This window comes from Notothenia coriiceps, unplaced genomic scaffold (genome assembly GCF_000735185.1).
Source record: "Notothenia coriiceps isolate Sejong01 unplaced genomic scaffold, NC01 NC01_scaffold00018250, whole genome shotgun sequence".
Taxonomy (NCBI): Eukaryota; Metazoa; Chordata; class Actinopteri; order Perciformes; family Nototheniidae; genus Notothenia; species Notothenia coriiceps.
Window position 1 is genome coordinate 106183 of NW_011350951.1, and position 18473 is coordinate 124655.

The 18473-nt window shown below is 41.2% G+C and overlaps 3 protein-coding genes across 3 annotated transcripts in view; 2 read left to right on the forward strand and 1 right to left on the reverse strand.

Annotated features, from left to right (window-relative positions):
- The window catches only part of LOC104950944 (potassium voltage-gated channel subfamily B member 1-like), a 19141-nt gene extending 12814 nt beyond the window's left edge, over positions 1-6327 (forward strand). Inside the window, exon 2 of the mRNA XM_010777553.1 lies at positions 4477-6327. Within this exon, the coding sequence (XP_010775855.1) occupies positions 4477-6327 (1851 nt within the window). The remainder of the gene's footprint in view (positions 1-4476) is intronic.
- A 6117-nt stretch (positions 6328-12444) lies between these two features.
- On the forward strand, positions 12445-15315 carry LOC104950925 (retinol dehydrogenase 10-like). The gene is made up of 5 exons (XM_010777526.1): positions 12445-13101; positions 14286-14384; positions 14493-14638; positions 14720-14851; positions 14970-15315. Exons 1-5 carry the CDS (start codon positions 12652-12654, stop codon positions 15085-15087), a joined length of 945 nt encoding a protein of 314 aa, XP_010775828.1. The 5' UTR covers positions 12445-12651; the 3' UTR covers positions 15088-15315.
- Positions 15316-15406: 91 nt separating this feature from the next.
- LOC104950930 (exportin-2-like) overlaps positions 15407-18473 on the reverse strand; it is a 72348-nt gene continuing 69281 nt past the window's right edge. Inside the window, exons 3-6 of the mRNA XM_010777529.1 lie at positions 17437-17518; positions 17087-17233; positions 16489-16720; positions 15407-16070 (exon numbers count right to left, since the gene is read on the reverse strand). Coding sequence (XP_010775831.1) covers positions 15981-16070; positions 16489-16720; positions 17087-17233; positions 17437-17459 — 492 coding nt within the window. The 5' untranslated portion in view covers positions 17460-17518 and the 3' untranslated portion in view covers positions 15407-15980. The remainder of the gene's footprint in view (positions 16071-16488; positions 16721-17086; positions 17234-17436; positions 17519-18473) is intronic.

Here is an 18473-nt window from a genome sequence, read left to right on the forward strand (position 1 = left end):
AGCAGATCACGTTCACACCGGAATAAGTCCCTGGGTGAGGATTAGGCAAATGAAGCTGCTGACGTCACTTCTTCTTCTTCTGCTTTGGGTTTACTGGCAGGCCGCAAACAACTTCACGGCGTATACTGCCACCCGAAGTCCCCGGCCGGAAGTCCCCGGAGTTGGGGACTGGCTTCAGTAGAAGCTGCTGGGACTCCCAGTAGCTTCGACTGAAGCCTTCCGAGTAAATCGCTAGAACGCAGACACCTCCTCATCTCCACCGCTCCCATGTTTTCTTTTGTGTTGCCATAAATTAGTCTCTCTCCGTTTGTGCGCTGGGCTAATGCTAATAATGCTAATGCGAGGAAAATAAAATGGTGGCTTCACAAAACGTTTTTACGAGTTTTACGGGGCGTGGTTTGCAATCCGCCCAGCCAATCAGACATGGGAACCTTTTTCTCCCATGAAAGTACCTGCTCTCTAGCAGGGACTGAAAAGGGGGTGGTAAGGTCCTCATGAAATAAATTCTAGTTCCGGATTTTTTTGGTGTGAACGCACATATTCGGAACTATATCGGAACTATAGCCTACTGGGAAAAGTACTCCGGTGTGAAAGCGCCTATTTATGTCTCTTATACTTGTTTTGACTCTTTCCTACTCATTTTCCATCTTTTTGTGGTTTCTTTGCAATTGTTTTGCAACTCTTCGTAATTGTATTTGGTCTCTTTGAGTGGCATTTTGTAGGTAAAGGCAAGGATGGGCTCACGATGCTTTGGGTTTATAAACCTGTGGCTGGTAAACCCTTTCATCCATAGTGAGTAGTGAGTACAGTCTCACAGATTGGCTAGTGTGATTGTAGACTGTCTTGTTCCACTGAACTGTCACAGTGGGGTATATTGCTTTGTAGATTTCTTGAACCACCTGCCAGTATTGTTATATACACAGTGAAATATGCACGCTGCGATTTGATCCCATATATCCCTGGGCAGATTAGGGCAGTGTCAGTACAGGATTACCCGGGTAATTCATGTAATGCTGCTTCACCACAGTTAATTTCCCAGTGGATGAGCGCAGAGAGTTGAGTTATACGGCAGCGCGAGCTCCCCAAACTACAGTGTATCATTCTCTTACACTTCTCCATCCCATCTACAGGTTTGATATGCAAACGACAAGACTTTCTGTCTTAACGGGCTGTCGTGGATTTATTGTGGGCATAAGGCTGCAGTGATTAAGGTGTGGAGCCGCCTTTCCATTGAGCGGTGAGCTGCTGAATGCAAATAGCAAATGTCTAATTGTAAGGCAATCATAATGCATTCTGAGCTCCAATCATCATTTTCATCTCGCAGGTATGATGTTAAAATAGGGGAATAGCAATAGACGCAATAGAAAAGTCAAATGCAGCTTGTGGACATTTAGTTATAACTGCGTTTCTTTTTAAGATGAGCTGATTAGCGTCAAGTCAAAAGCATAAGGTGACGCTAACCTCCACGGAGCCCATGTTCTTGGTGAGGAGGCCACAGGAGAAGCTGGACTCTCGTGTAATTATCCCTCCCTGTGGAAATTAAAGATGACCTTTCTAAGTAGGGAGCTGCTAATATAATTCAGTGAAGAAATACTGTCACTCATATTCCTTCGCAGAATGTACTGTCAGCAATATTGCAGGTGATTTAAGGCACGACGTGAGGTTGTGAAAGGTCTTCTTAGAGTTTTTTCACTGGGTTGGTAAAATGTCTACGGTGTAAGTAGGTAAAATGGAATAGAGGTGTGGGGGAAAAGCTATAAAAATGTGTGGTTGTGCTTTAAAAAAATACAAAACAAATAATATAAATGGATCGGGTCCTGGAGAGACTTTAACAAGCCACTGCCACTTTTGCATTGGCTGATTTGCCACCCATGCATTTCATCGTAAGTATCTCAGTGAGGCACTTTCGAGATAATCATTTGACAGGCTGCTGCAGCCCTATTAGCCCTCGGATATTTTAATTGGCCGGGCAAAGTGTGTGCGAGGGAGGCTTCTGCTCTGGGTCCACCCTGTGTCAAAATTAATTCTTAATTTGGAGAACATTTTCTTTTTTTAAACCTTAATACACCACAGAGGATCCATGAATCTCTGTAAACCTGCATGGGAATGCAAAATAGTCACAGAAACAAACCGACACACACACACACACACACACACACACACACACACACACACACACACACACACACACACACACACACACACACACACACACACACACACACACACACACACACACACACACACACACACACACACACACACACACACACACACACACACACACAGAGACCTAGAAAGGAGTTGCAGTGTATTTTTGCCCCTGGCGCCCATAATTCTCTGCTGATTACACTGAGTGTGGTTTAATGGAAGCCCCAATAACTTGGGCTGGAGATCCAGACACACACACACACACACACACACACACACACACACACACACACACACACACACACACACACTGTAGGAAGCCAGAGAGCGCTGCTGTCAGATGGAGACGGAAAGAGGACGGAGAGATTAAATTCTGCCAGGGTTTTTTTGTCTGTGAGATTGGTTCTTAGCGTCCCCAGCTCCCTTCACACCCCCTATTAGCACGGCGAAGAAGGGAGAGCACGGACGGAGGGCTGGAAAAAGAATAGGAAACCTCAACAGAGACAGTACTCGGTGGATACTTAACAATGTTATTAATCCATTAATCCTTGTTTGACATTTGCCAATGCATCACCCCTGATTGCTCCTTCTTTTACAGCTGCAGGCTACAGAGGCTTTGTGTTTTTGTGTGTAACATCTTTTTTCACCCATATTAGCTTTGCAGGGTCCTCAAAAGAATGGAAAGGTGATGAAAACGCACCAAAGTGAGGACATGTAGTTTGTCTCCGAATGCACAGGGCGAAAGGTTCGGAGTTAACACGATAAATCGTTTCTGGAGGTCTGTCATCCTTCTGCTTAACACTATTTGGAGTAATAGCATTATCTAAGAGCTGAGAAAACGACACAGCCCGATGGCAGCAGCTTTAAAGCTAAATGGTTATTTGAAAGTAAATACTTGTGTCTTTATAAGAAAGAAAGTAGGTATGAATAACTTCTATACATCTAGCACACAAAGAGTAACATCAGCTTTGACTCGGAGCTGTGTTTCTGATCGGTTTACAATTTAAAGCTCAATATTCACTTTCCTATCACCTCAAGCTTGGGTCCCACCACCAACTCCTGGATGGCACTGTCAGCAACACAAAGGACATACGAAAGATTAAACGGTTGTGAGTCTAAACATAAGCTATACTAGAATAATATGCCATCAGACAGTTCCTAGCGACGGTGAAATAATACGCGCTTTCACACCGGAGTACTTTCACCCGAACTTTTCCCGTTTAGTTCCGTTAGTGTCTGGAATTTTGCATTCACACCAAAAAGAGAACTTAGTTCAGAGAACTTGTACCCCCATTTGTAGTGCCTGCTAGAGAGGTGGGACTATCCTGGGGAGAAAAAAGTACAATTTTCTGATTGGCTGGGCGAATTTGAAACCATGCCCCGTAAAACTCGGAAAAGTTTTGTGAAGCCGCCATTGTATTTGCTGGCATTAGTATTAGCATTATTAGCATTAGCCCCGCGCACCAACGGAGAGAGACTAACTTATGGCAACACAAAAAAAAACATGGGAGCGGTGGAGATGAGGAGGTGTCGGCGTTCTGGCGATTTACTCGGAAGGCTTCAGTAGAAGCTNACTTTGCGGGACTCACACACAGCATTTTATTACCTTTGTCCGCGTCCACCCAACTTGAGACTATGTCCCGCATTTAGTGATAGTCACGCAGAAGGCCGGATCGGTTCGCTGACAGCCGGCACCGACTTTATTACTTATTTTCTAAACGCATCATGTAAATTGCGCTGACATGCGACACAGGGTCCCCCAAGCCCCCCTCGTTGACAGTTCACGAGCGCGTTCCATAGTGTCTCCCGTCCAACCACCACCCCGTCCACCCAGTAAAAAAATCCCCACTACACCACTGGGGATTATCTATTTAAAACTAAAACTAAAATCAGGTGCAATATGCAGATGTTTTAGGTATAGACTCAGAGCTATTGACATGTAAAACAAATGTCCATCCATTTACATTGGTGCACCCAGTGAGGCAAGTTTTAAAATACTCCCAAATAAAAGCAATAACCCCAAGGATAATTGACCAAACTGAACAATTGATAGACCAAACACATCCGATTGCAATACGATGTGTTGTGTTGTTTTGTTTCTTACCTCAACTTGTGTTCGTCTTCCCATTAAGACTTTTGTTACATGTCTTGTTTCATTTGTAATGTTTTGTTGTCTGTGGACCTCAGGAAGAGTATAGCTGCCAACTTTGCTGCAGCTAATGAGGATCCAAATAAAGAAAACAGCGCTGGTGTACATGCCTCAGACATTTCCCTGTATTTTTCAGTGTGTTTCATGGTTGTTTTCTTCTGTGTCTTGTTTTCCAGGTCCTGGCAATTATCTCCATCCTCTTCATTGTGTTGTCTACCATTGCCTTGTCTCTGAACACCCTTCCAGAGCTGCAGGACACAGATGAGTTTGGTCAATCCACAGACAACCCGCAACTGGCCCATGTGGAAGCTGTGTGTATCGCCTGGTTTACCATGGAGTACCTTCTCCGCTTCATCTCCTCCCCAAGCAAGTGGAAGTTCTTTAAGGGTCCTCTAAATATCATCGACCTGCTGGCCATCTTGCCCTACTACGTCACCATCTTCCTGACAGAATCCAACAAGAGTGTGCTGCAATTTCAGAACGTTCGTCGCGTGGTTCAGATTTTCCGTATCATGCGGATCTTGCGCATTTTGAAGCTGGCTCGTCACTCTACAGGTCTCCAATCTCTGGGATTTACTCTCAAGAGGAGTTATAATGAGCTGGGCCTGCTCATTCTCTTCTTAGCCATGGGCATCATGATATTCTCCAGTCTAGTGTTCTTTGCAGAAAAGGATGAAGAGGATACCAAGTTCAAAAGCATCCCAGCTTCCTTCTGGTGGGCTACCATTACTATGACAACAGTTGGCTATGGAGATATTTACCCAAAAACCCTGCTGGGAAAGATAGTTGGGGGTTTGTGCTGTATCGCTGGAGTACTGGTGATAGCCCTGCCCATCCCCATTATCGTGAATAACTTCTCTGAGTTCTACAAGGAGCAAAAGAGGCAGGAGAAAGCCGTTAAAAGAAGGGAGGCTCTGGAGAGGGCTAAGAGAAACGGTAGCATTGTTTCTATGAACATGAAAGACGCACTTGGCCGCAGTGTAGAGCTCATGGATATAATGGTGGAAAAAAGTGATGAAAATAAGGAGAAGGGGCAAGATAATCACATTCCTCCTAGTTTGGAAACAGAGACACCTAAACTCAAGTCACATATGAGCCCGCGCAGCCCCACCAAGACCCTCGAATCGAGTTACCAAGAGCAGGCCAAGCCGTCAAGCAGTCCTCAGCATCTAAGCGCACAGAAACTGGAGGAAACGTACAACAAGATGACTGGGGTCTCGCCACAATCCGACCTCATAAAGAAAAAAGGCCCACTGCCTAAAATAGTTAGGCAGAGAGCTGAATTAGAGATGGGAACCATTCCAGCTGAAGCCATCTCAAGAAAAAGAGAGACAGTTTCAGACATGAGGAGCATGTCCAGCATTGACAGCTTCATCACCTGCGCCACTGACTTCCCTGAAAGCTCTCGTTTTTCACACAGCCCCATCACAAGCATGCTAGGTAGAATCAGCACCAATCCTAGCCTGGAGCCCACCTTGGAGAATGAGCATGAAGGATCCCAAGGCACCAACACCCCCGTGACAGGGCGAGGCACCAAGCTGGGTCCGTACTCTGACAGGCCTAGAGATCTGCGCTCAAACAACCCGCTCAAAAGCCACTCACTCAACGTTAATTTCAGAGCTGGGGAGGATCCAGGGACAGGGGCCTTCTCAGACAGCTCGTCAGTCCAGAGCCCTGAGGTGTCCGTCTACACAACTGCCAGAAGCAGCACTCCCAGCAAGAGCCCGGAGAACTTACTGCCCAACAGCCTCTTCACATTCCACGACTCATCCGTTAATACATTCATAGATGCTGACACAGACGAGGAAGAGCACATGCTTGATGGTTCAGGCAACAACACATCCCAAAGACTCATGGAAAAAGCCAGCCATCACTCCAGCTTCCAGCAAGGTCCCAACCGTATGGAGGGTCTGCAGAGGAGGCTGGGGAACAGGAAACTGCCGCTGGAAGGACAGGAGAACCATGTGGCTCAGGAACTACAGCCACTTCAGGGAGAGAACAGCCACTCTAAAGCTTACAATAAGTGAGAGACCATGAAGGAGGAAGCCACTATGGAAGTACAAGAAGCACAGTGAACTCAGAAAACTCCCAAAAATATGAAAGGCACTGAAAACATTTGTAGGAACATTTATATAATTACAACAATATAATTATTCTCCCGTGAAAATCGTTTTGGACAATGGGAAGGAGTTTAGCTTTTTGCTCTTTAACTTTTTCCCACTAAGGACTGTAATCGCTTTTAAATTGTCAAGAAAAATGTTTGTTTAGTTCAGATCCTTATATAATAATTCCAGCCTAGTTGTAAGAGTATATGATGTAATTTTTATAAGCAAATCCTATTTTTCTGACATCCATACCATACCACTTTAAAGCCACAATAGCAGAAGCTGTCCAAACAGTAGCAAACAAAAAAGGGCATTAAATCAAAACGTGAAGGTCCTTCAGCTGAGATAATAACTACGTTGTTGTGTGAAAGGGGAACTTACATTTGAATGTATTGGTTACAGTATATAATTGGCTGGAAGAAGTATGTTGGAAATGTTTATTTAGATTCATTTAACTTCAACCTTTGTGTTTGTGTGAAAAGAGAGAGACAGAAAGACTGGCGGAAAATAAATATACTATAGAGTATAATAATTATGATGTAGCGTTTGTGATCTTCTAAGTGTGCACTTGATGGAGATCACGTATTTCAGTCTGAGTTTGATGTCGCTCATATTTTTTACTGCACAGAAAACCTTTTTAGACAACACGCAGAGAGACACTGTGAGGCTGTATCCATACATTTCACTTTTTTGTTCCCAACTGCAACCAAGAGAGAGCACCTTAAATATTATAATGTTTTATTATGAACACAGAAAAAACCTCTTTATTCTTGTTTGTGTTGGTGTTTGTGTTGTTGAAATCAAAGTTTGAATATGGAGAAAATCTAAAGTCTAATCTTTTATTTATAAACTTTCTCAAAGGTGTTTTAGAGGAGATATCATTCCTATCGTAGCTGATAATCTGAACTTTATATACATTGACAGTGCTTATGAGCTGCAAAGAAAGCATTGTGTGGATATTGAACTTGTATAACTGCAACAGCAGAATATAACAAAAAACAATGTATCGTACAAGGTGAAGAATGAAAATAATTTATATTTTTAAGATATTTTCTAAAACAATAGAAAAATATATTGTATTAATCTTGCAGTTTTGCATTTAGATTTAGTATGTATGGCATAGTATGTGATGGAGTTGCATCTGTAAGGCAATATACTGTTGTAGATGAATTTGTGTTGTTTGGTACTGTCTCCTCGTAAATGTCCGTCCCTCTCTTGTTTGTGCAATGTGAAGAACCAAAGAACTGTTCTTTCTGATAACTCGTAGATTATGGTAAGTTTTACTGTTTTACTTAAAGTGTAAGAAATGTAAGCATTCCTTTTCTAAATCTGACATAATTCAGGGAGCCATACGTGCTCATTTGGTAACAACATGTAAGAAAGCTGTAGAGAGGAAACGAAGGAGGAACCCAGCACTTTATTTTACATTTATTTTGAAAGCTAATTTGATTATTTACACACTGTAGATCTCGGCAAGTGGTCTGCTTTCAGAGATCCTCAACATCACGCTCATATGAATTAACATGACATTTCTTACAAACATAAAGCCACCTCGCAGCTTCATACAGTAAGGGGACACAAACAGCATGGAGGTCCCATGTAGGCCGCTTTAGATCAACCAAATATCCTGCCTCCTGCTTCTATGTATCCACATAACTCCAAACACATGATCATCCGGTGCTTTGATGGTCCTTGTAACATGCAAATATGGTTTAATAGCATTTATTACTTTAAAACATGAAATGCAAGCATGCTACAAAGCGTCTATTTTTAGTAGTGGGTGTCTATACGCTTAAAGATATTTTAGATCACTGCACATAGCATGAGTTAGACATTTCTGTGCCTTTGTTTTAAACTTACGCCTGCCGCGCACACCCAACCTGACAGTTTCTGACAGCCCGAATGACAATTAAACAAACTGTGCAGCAAATCAACACGAACAGAACTGGGTCATCGAGCTGTCAGACTGCTATTAGAGCTACAACCTTCCCTCTGATGTCTTTCCTGTACACCTAAACAGTTACGTGAAAAATACCCAATACGCGAAAACAAGCAGGTGCAGACCTACTAAGCGAAGTGAACTTCCACTGTTTCCATGGTGATGGTTAAGATGACTGGATGGCTCGGATTCGATGCAAGCATGTAGCCTAATTTGTACAGATGGATTCCTTAAAGACTCAATATACATTATTAATATACACAGTGTTTACATCGTGTTCATGAATTCATTAAAGCACTCTGTCATGTGTTTTTCACTCCTCATCTGTGGCTTCAGTCTGGTGGATTTAATTATCTAACAAATATGTAAAAGTAAACTGGATCGTGGGCCTTTAAGTCAGACTGACACATCATCCCTTTATGCAGTGTTTTTCATGGAAACACTGACACATCTCAGAACATTGCAATAGTGTGAAGGTAGATAAGAAGGTAGAGAGCTGGATTACAGCTGACCCCCAATGATAGCTGCATTCTTCACCTCCTGTTGTGTTCTTCCATTACCTATTTTCCCCAGGATGACGGTGCAGAAATGGCAGTTGGGTTGAGGCATACTTTTGAGGATGTGTTCATTTCTGTGATCCTATAAATATCTTCCTTGGCATGAAAATAGAGAGTCTGGGCCAGAAGGAAAAGGCTCAGTTACACCAATGTCTGGGCGGATTGGGTCATAGAGGAACACATTTTGTAACAAAAGAACAATGGCAATGGTGATCTAGGAGGAGATTCAGGTGATAAGGTGGCGGGGTTACCTTGGTTGGTTATTAGCTAATGGTTACACAAGCCAAAAAAACGTTATGACATCATACAGTGGCCAAAATCTGATCAGCTCATTTTCAGACAGGTTAAATGGATCAGGAGAAAAAGTGAATTCAGAATCTCTTTACACAGAGGGGACACATGTTTATGTATGAAATATAGGAAAAAGTGGATTTTGCATAATAGGTGACCTTTAAGTTAAAATACAGAAACAGACACTGGTGCGTAGGACTTGTTACAGCAGAGCCCTAAACGCTGCATGGTAATGGGATAGAAATGTCAAAATACAAGATGATTTAGAATAATGAAGGCATAACAAGCACCGGAAGATACTAAATAGGTAAAAAGGGAGTTTGTGTTACAAAGTGAAAACTCATTAACATTCATCACACAACAGTCAGACATGCAGTAAATGCCGACTAATTGGAAGTAAGCCTCTTATCATAGTGGTCTTAGTTCCAAACAAGCCATGGTCAATGTTATTGGTTACAATTATTTATTTATGTTGGATGAAGGTTAACATTGTCCCTATAGTTTCTTTCAGTCTTGTTTTCTAAACCGCACTTTATTTATTTGTCTTTTTTTAAATCCTCTGCTTTCTAGTAAACATGCGTAGAATAAAAGGCTCCAATACTATTTCCAAAAGCACAAAGTAGAAATTCAATAAGTATATGTTTTTTCTCCAAGCACAATACATCACACTAGAGTTTAAAGCCAAATCATTTCGTTTTCGGAATCATCCCTCTTGTTGAGGTTGTTACTCTCGTCTGTTCATCACACACAGGTTTGTATTTTACCCTTACTGTGTGTGAGGTTTGTTTTGTAAAGTTTCATACTTTGTTCCAGTCGACTTCGTAGACTATTATCTTTGTGGTTTCCTGTTGTTCAACGCATGTAGCGCTATTAAACTTTGACACACAAAAATTGTAAATATTATCTAAGAAGCTATAAGACAATGTGAATGATCAGAAATGTTGACACAACTTTCTAATTTTACTGACTGATGCTTAATAAAATACAATAATCCAGTGTTGGTCCCTCAATCAATTAACTGTGCTTTCGTAAATACCACTGAAAACAAATACCAGGATGATAATGCATGAGCTAACAGTGACAATGTGCAAGCTTTGGTTTGTGTAATGAATTTGTGTGTTATACAACAGCACCCTCCAGTGTTAGGTTCTGTGTTCAACCTAAAGAAGCAAACACAAACATACATAATGACACGTGATTATATAGTTTGAAAGGATGCCACAAAAAGTTATTTTCATTATCAATTACTCTATCAATTATCTCAGAAAAAACTAAAAATGTCCCTCAGAATTTCCTACGGCCCAAACTGACATTTTAAAGGTTGTGTTATGTCTGAACAGTCCTTAAATATTACATTCAGATACATATAAAACTAAAAGAAGATGCAAATATATTTCAATCTATTAACATGTTAAATTGTTTTGCCTTGTCTAATGTAAATATGTTCCAGTATTGGACAGTAACTTCATTTAAATTACATGCTGTACAATTACGTTGTATTGACTTGATACTGACACTTTTTATGATATAGAAAATTATACTTATTTTTTACAAAAGTCTTTAAATGTCATAAACATATTGAAGTCCAATATGTCTATGACATTTTTATAACCTACTATAAGATCAACTTTATAAAGTTACTTTATAAAGTACTGCTAAACCTTTTTGAGTCAGACTTAATTATATTTGACTTTCAATTATACATAATATATTTAATTTGTAATTATATATGTATTATATGATATACTTACTTCATATGTGTTATGTGACATGACGTCATGAAACGTCACGACCAAAGTTTTGAAGAGGATTACATCACAGTCAAAGTCACAACATTAGGCTTTTCACAAGACAAAAACATTCCTGACGTCAAATAGGAACATTTAAGAACAAGCTAAAACTTAAAAACAAGACCCCTAAAGTTTAGGTCACCACTGCTGTAAAGGTCTTCATAAAATTGAAGTGAATGTAAAATATAAGGAGTAGTAATAAAAACAGAAACGTTACTTTATGAAACATGCTCGAAATGAGGAATTTATGCACAGGTGCTTAGCAGTTTATCACCTTAACATTTTACTGAGCGTTGGATAATCCTCCTCCCCATGGATCAGAAATAACTTTGTGTGAAAAGCGAAAGGAATGTCTACATAAGAGTTTACCAGTCATGGGTTGGATACTAAATATATACTTGTGTGAAAGAATTGTATTGTTGTTTATGTTGGCTAAGGTAAAAGATCTTACATAAAAGTCCAAAGCTCACAGTAAAGGATAAGTTACTTTTTACATAACACAAACTAGTTATTTTTAACTTAAATCATGTTTCTAACTGCAAGGGAATCAAGGTGAAGTTAAACCTCTAATCAGCTGACTGACTGCAAGCTGTAAACATTAACCAAATCAAAATAGTATATTAAGAAATTGGTATTCCTATATAAAAAAAAAAGAGTTCACTGACTGTAAATATAAATATGTCTTTAATAAATATAAATACATTTGGATTGAGATTTCACTCCAAGAAATGTGCTCTTTGGATCCACATAGGTATAAATGGAAAAAGAAGTAAAGCCTTAATTTAAATGACTAATAATTTATGGTGTACAGAAAAAAGTATGATTGTGATGTCAGTTACATTGCCCTTTAAGTTAAATTCAATACAATTTGAAATAAAAAAAACTAAAATAGTAATTTTTTGTTTGTCGGTTCAAACAAAAACAAAAATCATTTAGGATAGACCTCTGAATTCATATCAAATTTTTCCGGATTAAGACTTAAATATAAACAAAGATACAGTTGTATCTTTCATTCATTTTGTATAATTCAATTCTAACAATATAACCATGATTGTTGGATAAAGAGCCCCCAGATTTCCTACTGTGAAATTAAAACAAAATGTAATGTAGATGTTGAGTTTAGCGGTATCTTGATGAATTTGTGAGGGACTGATCCCCAATAGCAATACAACTGACATATATAAAAAAGATATGGCTGTAACAAATATAACATACAGTGCAAAACATATTAGTTTAAAATGTTTGTTGATATGTCTGATTATTTATTTTTGTGTAAGTGTATTGTATCATTTTATGACATGTGCAGTCAATAATGTAATCCTTAATGTTAATATAACAGAATCTATGCTGTTATGTGTACATCTCTCAGCTTCATTGCAAACATTCGGCCCATTGCCTGCTGGCTTTGGCTCTGGAGTGTTATGTTAATCCTCCTCGGTCATACTCTGCCACTGTTTATGAACGAGTTATGAATGCGCACGGGTTAGTCCATTAGCTCCTTGGTCATCAGACAAAAAGCCATTCTATTGGTGGTCACCATCGAGCGGCGTCCTAATCCTGCACACACGTTATATAAAATGCCCATCCACCGGCGCGACACGCAAACACCAATACTCCGAAACCTGGCGGTCCGCTTGTTTGGCTCATACCGGGACAGGACAGAAGCATCATGATAGTCATAGTGGACCTGCTGCTGATGCTCATCGACCTGACCTACTCCATCCTGAGTGCCATCGTCCAGACTGTCCTGCGGCCGAGGCTCAAGTGCATTGATGGAGAGCTCTGTCTGATCACCGGGTCGGGGGGCGCGCTGGGGCGGCTGTTCGCCCTAGAGTTTGCCAAAGAGGGGGCGCACCTGGTGCTGTGGGACTGCAACGAGGAGGCCAACGAGCAGACCGCCAAACTGGCACGGGAGCTGGGAGTTAAGGTTCACGCGTACACGGTGGACCTGTCCAAGCGCATGAGTATTTATGAGACGGCCGACAGGGTGAGAGCGGAGGTGGGGGATGTCTCCATACTGGTCAACAACGCAGGAGTTGTGGCCGGGCGGAGGCTGCTTGACTGTCCCGATGAGCTTCTGGAGAGGACTCTGTTGGTGAACTGCCACGCGCTGTTTTGGGTGAGACTTGACGCACGCATCTTTTACGCACAACCTATGCAATCGTAAAACTTATGATCGACTCAGGGCATCAGGCTGACATGTATCAGGCTGACATAACTTGTGTAACATCAACGCACCAATCCTCCCCCTGGCCCGGGTCTGTATTTGTGCACTGGTGTGTGAAGGGATCAGAGCAGCACAGCTACAGTATGTCCTAAATGTGTTCAGGTTTCACGAGCAGGATACAAGTCAGAGGCGGTAACATTAAACACATCCCCATAATAAAAGGAGCCGACTAGTCAAGAAATCATGTGATTCGGCTCTTGATCCCCTTTAAGCCTCAGTCTTGTGCTCATACAATAAAGTGTTAAGCTCTTAAGCATCAAATGTCAAGATATCACACACATACAGTGGAAGGATATCTGTTAAAGCACAACGTGTCACTTTTGGGAATAGTTGGCAGCAACTAAAGGACATCAGAGCCAAAATGAGAAATCTGGGCTCAGGATAAACTGTCTTTGCTTTCACCCTTTGTTCAGGATTATGCACTTTATGAGCACAGCATCAGCGTAATTAATAAAGGTCTGAAAAATAGATTTGACACAAAGCCCGTCTTCAAAGAGATTGCCTCAAGCCTGAATTCTTAACAATAAGGCTCTTATCATGCGAGTTGTTATATTGTTCATAATCCCTTACAAAGTTACATAAAATGTCAATTTAGAGAAGCTGCTGCTTTGGTTGCCCTTTGGTCATTAACCTTGCCTATTAATGCCCCAGGTTCATGATGTTGTAAATAGATTTGTAGTAATAAAAAAACAAGCTCCTTGCTGTTATTTCCATTGTTAATGTTATTAATGTTTGTTTAAGGAAATGCAATGCAAGTTAATGGGAGTTAGGTGAGCCTGTTTACAAAAAATCCTTATGTACAGATTAAGTAGATGATTTTTCCAGTTAGATACACTGAAATACTTAAATATATTTGATTTCAACAGCAGTTTGTACAAATATTTGGTCTTACTCTGATCTCATAGAATAAGTAAAACACTATTAGTCAACACGTATAAACACACAATTAAAGTACATTGACATTGGGTCGTGTTGTTAGGTTCCCTTGTATTATTTGGCATCATTTGTATCGTGTGTCAAATGGCATGATAATGGATGATTGATTTTAGTAAAAATCATCGTGTGTAACCCAACAGATGACAAAGGCCTTCCTGCCTCAGATGAAAACAACAAACCACGGTCACATTGTGACTGTTGCCAGTGCTCTTGGACTATTCAGCACTGCATGTGTGGAGGTAAGAAACAAGATTACTGACTCACTGGACCACAATCTGAACAGACAAGTCCTAGACCAATCAATTATAGTGCACATCTAAACACCAGCATTTACTTTCTTCCTATAGGATTACTGTGCTAGTAAATTTGGAGCCGTAGGTTTCCACGAGTCACTGACGCACGAGTTGCTGGCTGAGGAAAATGACGGCATCAAAACCACTTTAGTCTGCCCTTACATTGTAGACACTGGGATGTTTGCAGGTTGTGAAATCAGGTAGGCCAGCATTCATCATTTAGTTGTTGTCTTACCTAGAAATAATGTTCTATAATGTACACTTGTTTTTATAATGACCAGGAAGGAGCTCCGGGGTCTTATTCCCCCTCTGGACCCCCTCTACACAGTGCAGCAGTCGATGAAAGCCATTTTAGCCGAACAGCAAATGATCTGCATTCCTCGCCTTATGTATATCCCCTTCATAACAAGAGCGTGAGTATACTGTGAAGTGAATGCTAAGGCCATTAGAGATTAGAAAGAAAACACATAAATTATTTGGGAACAAGACGATAAATTCAATGGTATTGTTTTTGTTCCTTCCCTTGTCTAGATTGCTACCTTGGGAGGCAAATGTGGCGACATATCGCTTCATGGGAGGTGACAAATGCATGCTTCCCTTCATCAAGAATGTTGAACTAAAGAATGTCAACGGCCACGTCAAATCCTAAGACCTCTCCGCCAGTCTCTTTTATAACCGTGGACCAATGCAGACTAAAGGCTCCAAGTGTTTATCCTTAACAAATGAAGGGAGAGCCAAATACCTGCAGGTTTATTTTTACAATGGGATGAAGGGTAACTGTATTAGCAGCAATGTTGCAGTTTATTTAACCATTACTAGATCGAAAGGGGACCCAGTGTTTGCTTGATGAAAAGGAATTCCACCTCCTTATAAATCAATAGAAATATTGATTTATATGTGTACCGGAGGCCAAAGATCCAGAAGTGATACATGTTTCTAAAATAATGCTCCCAGAAAAGAGGCTGCGCTCAGAGCAGAGCTATACAAGTGCCTGTTTATTCACATTAACAAACAGTGGGGAAACGAAGACTTGACAATGACCAGTTGGCTGGGTAACATGCAACAGAAAAATATTATGTAATGTTTAAGCCACAGATTACAGTTTTTCGAAAATGTAAAAGGAATTCAATCATACAAAAGCAGCGCTAAATAAACCCCTCCCATGTGATTGTGATGTTCAGCTTTCCCACAATACTGTTGAAGTGTACCTCTGCTGCTGCCGTTACTGTAATAAACTGACAATTGTATGGAAACTTGTAATCCAAATCCTTGCTAGTCTTTGCCACACAGCAAACAAAGGGCTCAAACGCAAAAACCGCAAATCAGTCGAGTCAACTTTTGGTCATGTCTTTAAAAACCCTTAAAAACAGCTTGCATCTGAGAAAACACCCTAAATTCAGGCAAAACCATCAGAAAGCAGTCAAACCAAATCTATTAAGATTCAAATTCAGCTGAAGCAGTTCTGTCGTGTGGCCTGAGGTCACAGTGGATACTCCTGCAGTGTATTGTACTCCTTATTAAGTGAACCCCATCACATCGGGTTCAAACCAGCTGCACAGTGGCTGCCTGTAAGTAGCCCTGCAGGAACTGGAGGGCGTCTGCATTCAGACTGGTGCTCAGCATTGAGGGAACCTGCAGTTGAGAAAAGAAGCAAGAATTAGTCGTTTGCTTTCTGCATCGTCACATCCTCTGTTGCAGATCACAGCGGTGAAGTAATGGTCTTAACCTTTCTTTTATTCAAAACAAATCCAAACTGTGCACTGACTCGGTGGGAGGCAAAGGGCCATACTGAATAATTGTTCAATAATGTGTAGTAAATTAATTAAATATAAGAATTGATTATTTAGTGGCCATCCACAAGGATATGAATCAATGTTAAGATAGATAACCTACACATGATGGTGTTTTCCCCTTAAATATTAACAAGCCACCTTAGGTAGAAGAAATACTTCCCCCTGTATTATTTGTCCTTCCTGAGTTACGTATTCTGTGCCACAGAACATGACCTGTGGCACAAGTTGCATAGCATGTCCTGCACGTCTCTACATACCCTTCCCGGACAGGCAGTAGAGAGTTTGTGGAGCGACTGGGCCAGCAGGATCTTGGGGTTGCCGACAGCGTCTCCTATCGGGTCGTGCTCCTTCTTCCCGGCAAAGGCCAGCTGTGAAAAGGCCGTCTGATAGCCTGGTGTGTCTTCAATGTCAATGAAGTGCTCATCATCCGGGATGCTGTCATCTTCTGGCAGCTCAAAGAAACCAATGAGAGCCTGGAGCAGAGGGGTCCTGAACAGACATGAGAAACCCCAAATCTTCAGGTACAGTTTCACTCAGGACAAGAAACTATTACATGTCATTCAGGATGTATTGCACTATGTGTATTTACTTGCACTATTTTTGTTGTTTTTCTGTGTTACACTGTTGGAGGAGCCCGTGACCTAAGATTTCCATAACTACACTTTAGCCATGTACGAATGACCAATAAAAGCATTGAACCTTGTATGAGAAGAGCATTTCCAATCAATCAAACTGTTTTCACACACCCACACAGTACTGGATTGTCAGTGGCCTAAAGGTGTTCAGAGACTTTAACCGAGTAACTTTATGAAAAAGGGAACTAATGGTTGCATTTCCTCCAGACGGATCTCTTACCAAAGTTTAGTGTACTCCGTGTCCATCATTGACGGACATTCAGTAAGGATTTTTGTGATGCCAACAGCGCAAATCTTCTTTTCAACTGGTCCAGACACCTTCTGAACCTCTGGGATAATTATTTTCTCCAACACCATACCAAACATCCTGCAAGACAAAAAGCAACCAGGATTACTACGTTACATATATAAACTGATCCAGTGCAAGCTTTTGTGGTTTTAATGCCTTTAAGGTCAACAGAACATATTCCACTGCCTGAATGTTACGCTGACAGATGAACCCACTCAATAACCAGTCAAACATTTCTACTTCTGTCAACATCTTCTGGTGTATCTGGAGATTAAACTTACTTTGGCTGGATGCTGTCGAACATCTCCTGAAGTGCAATGGCTCCGTATTTGACACAATACAGGTTGATAAACACTAAGAAGCCTGTGAAAGAAAACAAGTCAAATGTTAGCATTTGAAACACAGCAGCATTAAACAGGGTTCTTACACCTTTTCCAAAGTCAAATTCAAGCACTTTTCAAGGTGCATTTTCAAACTTTTCAAGCATCTTACAGCTGTTGTAAATTACATATTTATATACACATACTCAAATGTAGGGATGGGTACCGAGCCCCGGTATTAAACGGGTCCTGGGGCTGAATTATTAAAGACCGTGGTGCCGTTAAGCTCCGACGTTATCGGTCTTTTTATCGGTACTGGAGACATCTAAAAAATGTATGTCATATGTATTATTGCTACACAAACATTATATTGCAGTTTTAGTGTCGCCAAATCCGTTTCTAAAATGCAATAAGACTGCAAAATGCATCTATGATGTTGTTTAGTATTTTCGATCTTTCCAATCCAGTCGAGAGATCTCTCTCTCTCTCCCGCCTGCTTGGGTGGGGGCCGGGCAGTTTACACACATGCAGCTGCTCAGCTGCTACATGCAGCAACACACACGGAGGAGATGGCAGAGAGAACGCACTCCGAGGTGTGGTTAAATGTTACCATTTAACCACACCTCGGAGTGCGTTCTCTCTGCCATCTCCTCCGTGTGTGTTGCTGCATGTAGCAGCTGAGCAGCTGCATGTGTGTAAACTGCCCNTACCCGCGGCTGAAATATCGATACTTTCTCGGGAAACAAAATATCGATATATATCGCAGGATCGATTAAATTGCACAGCCCTACCTTACATGCTAAACTCTTATTGCACTTTTGGTTACGAGCATTGTCCACATCGAGACGGGTAACATTTAACCACACCTCGGAGTGCGTTCTCTCTGCCATCTCCTCCGTGTGTGTGTGTGTGTGTTGCTGCATGTAGCAGCTGAGCAGCTGCATGTGTGTAAACTGCCCCGCCCCCTCCCAAGCAGGCGGGAGAGAGAGAGAGAGAGA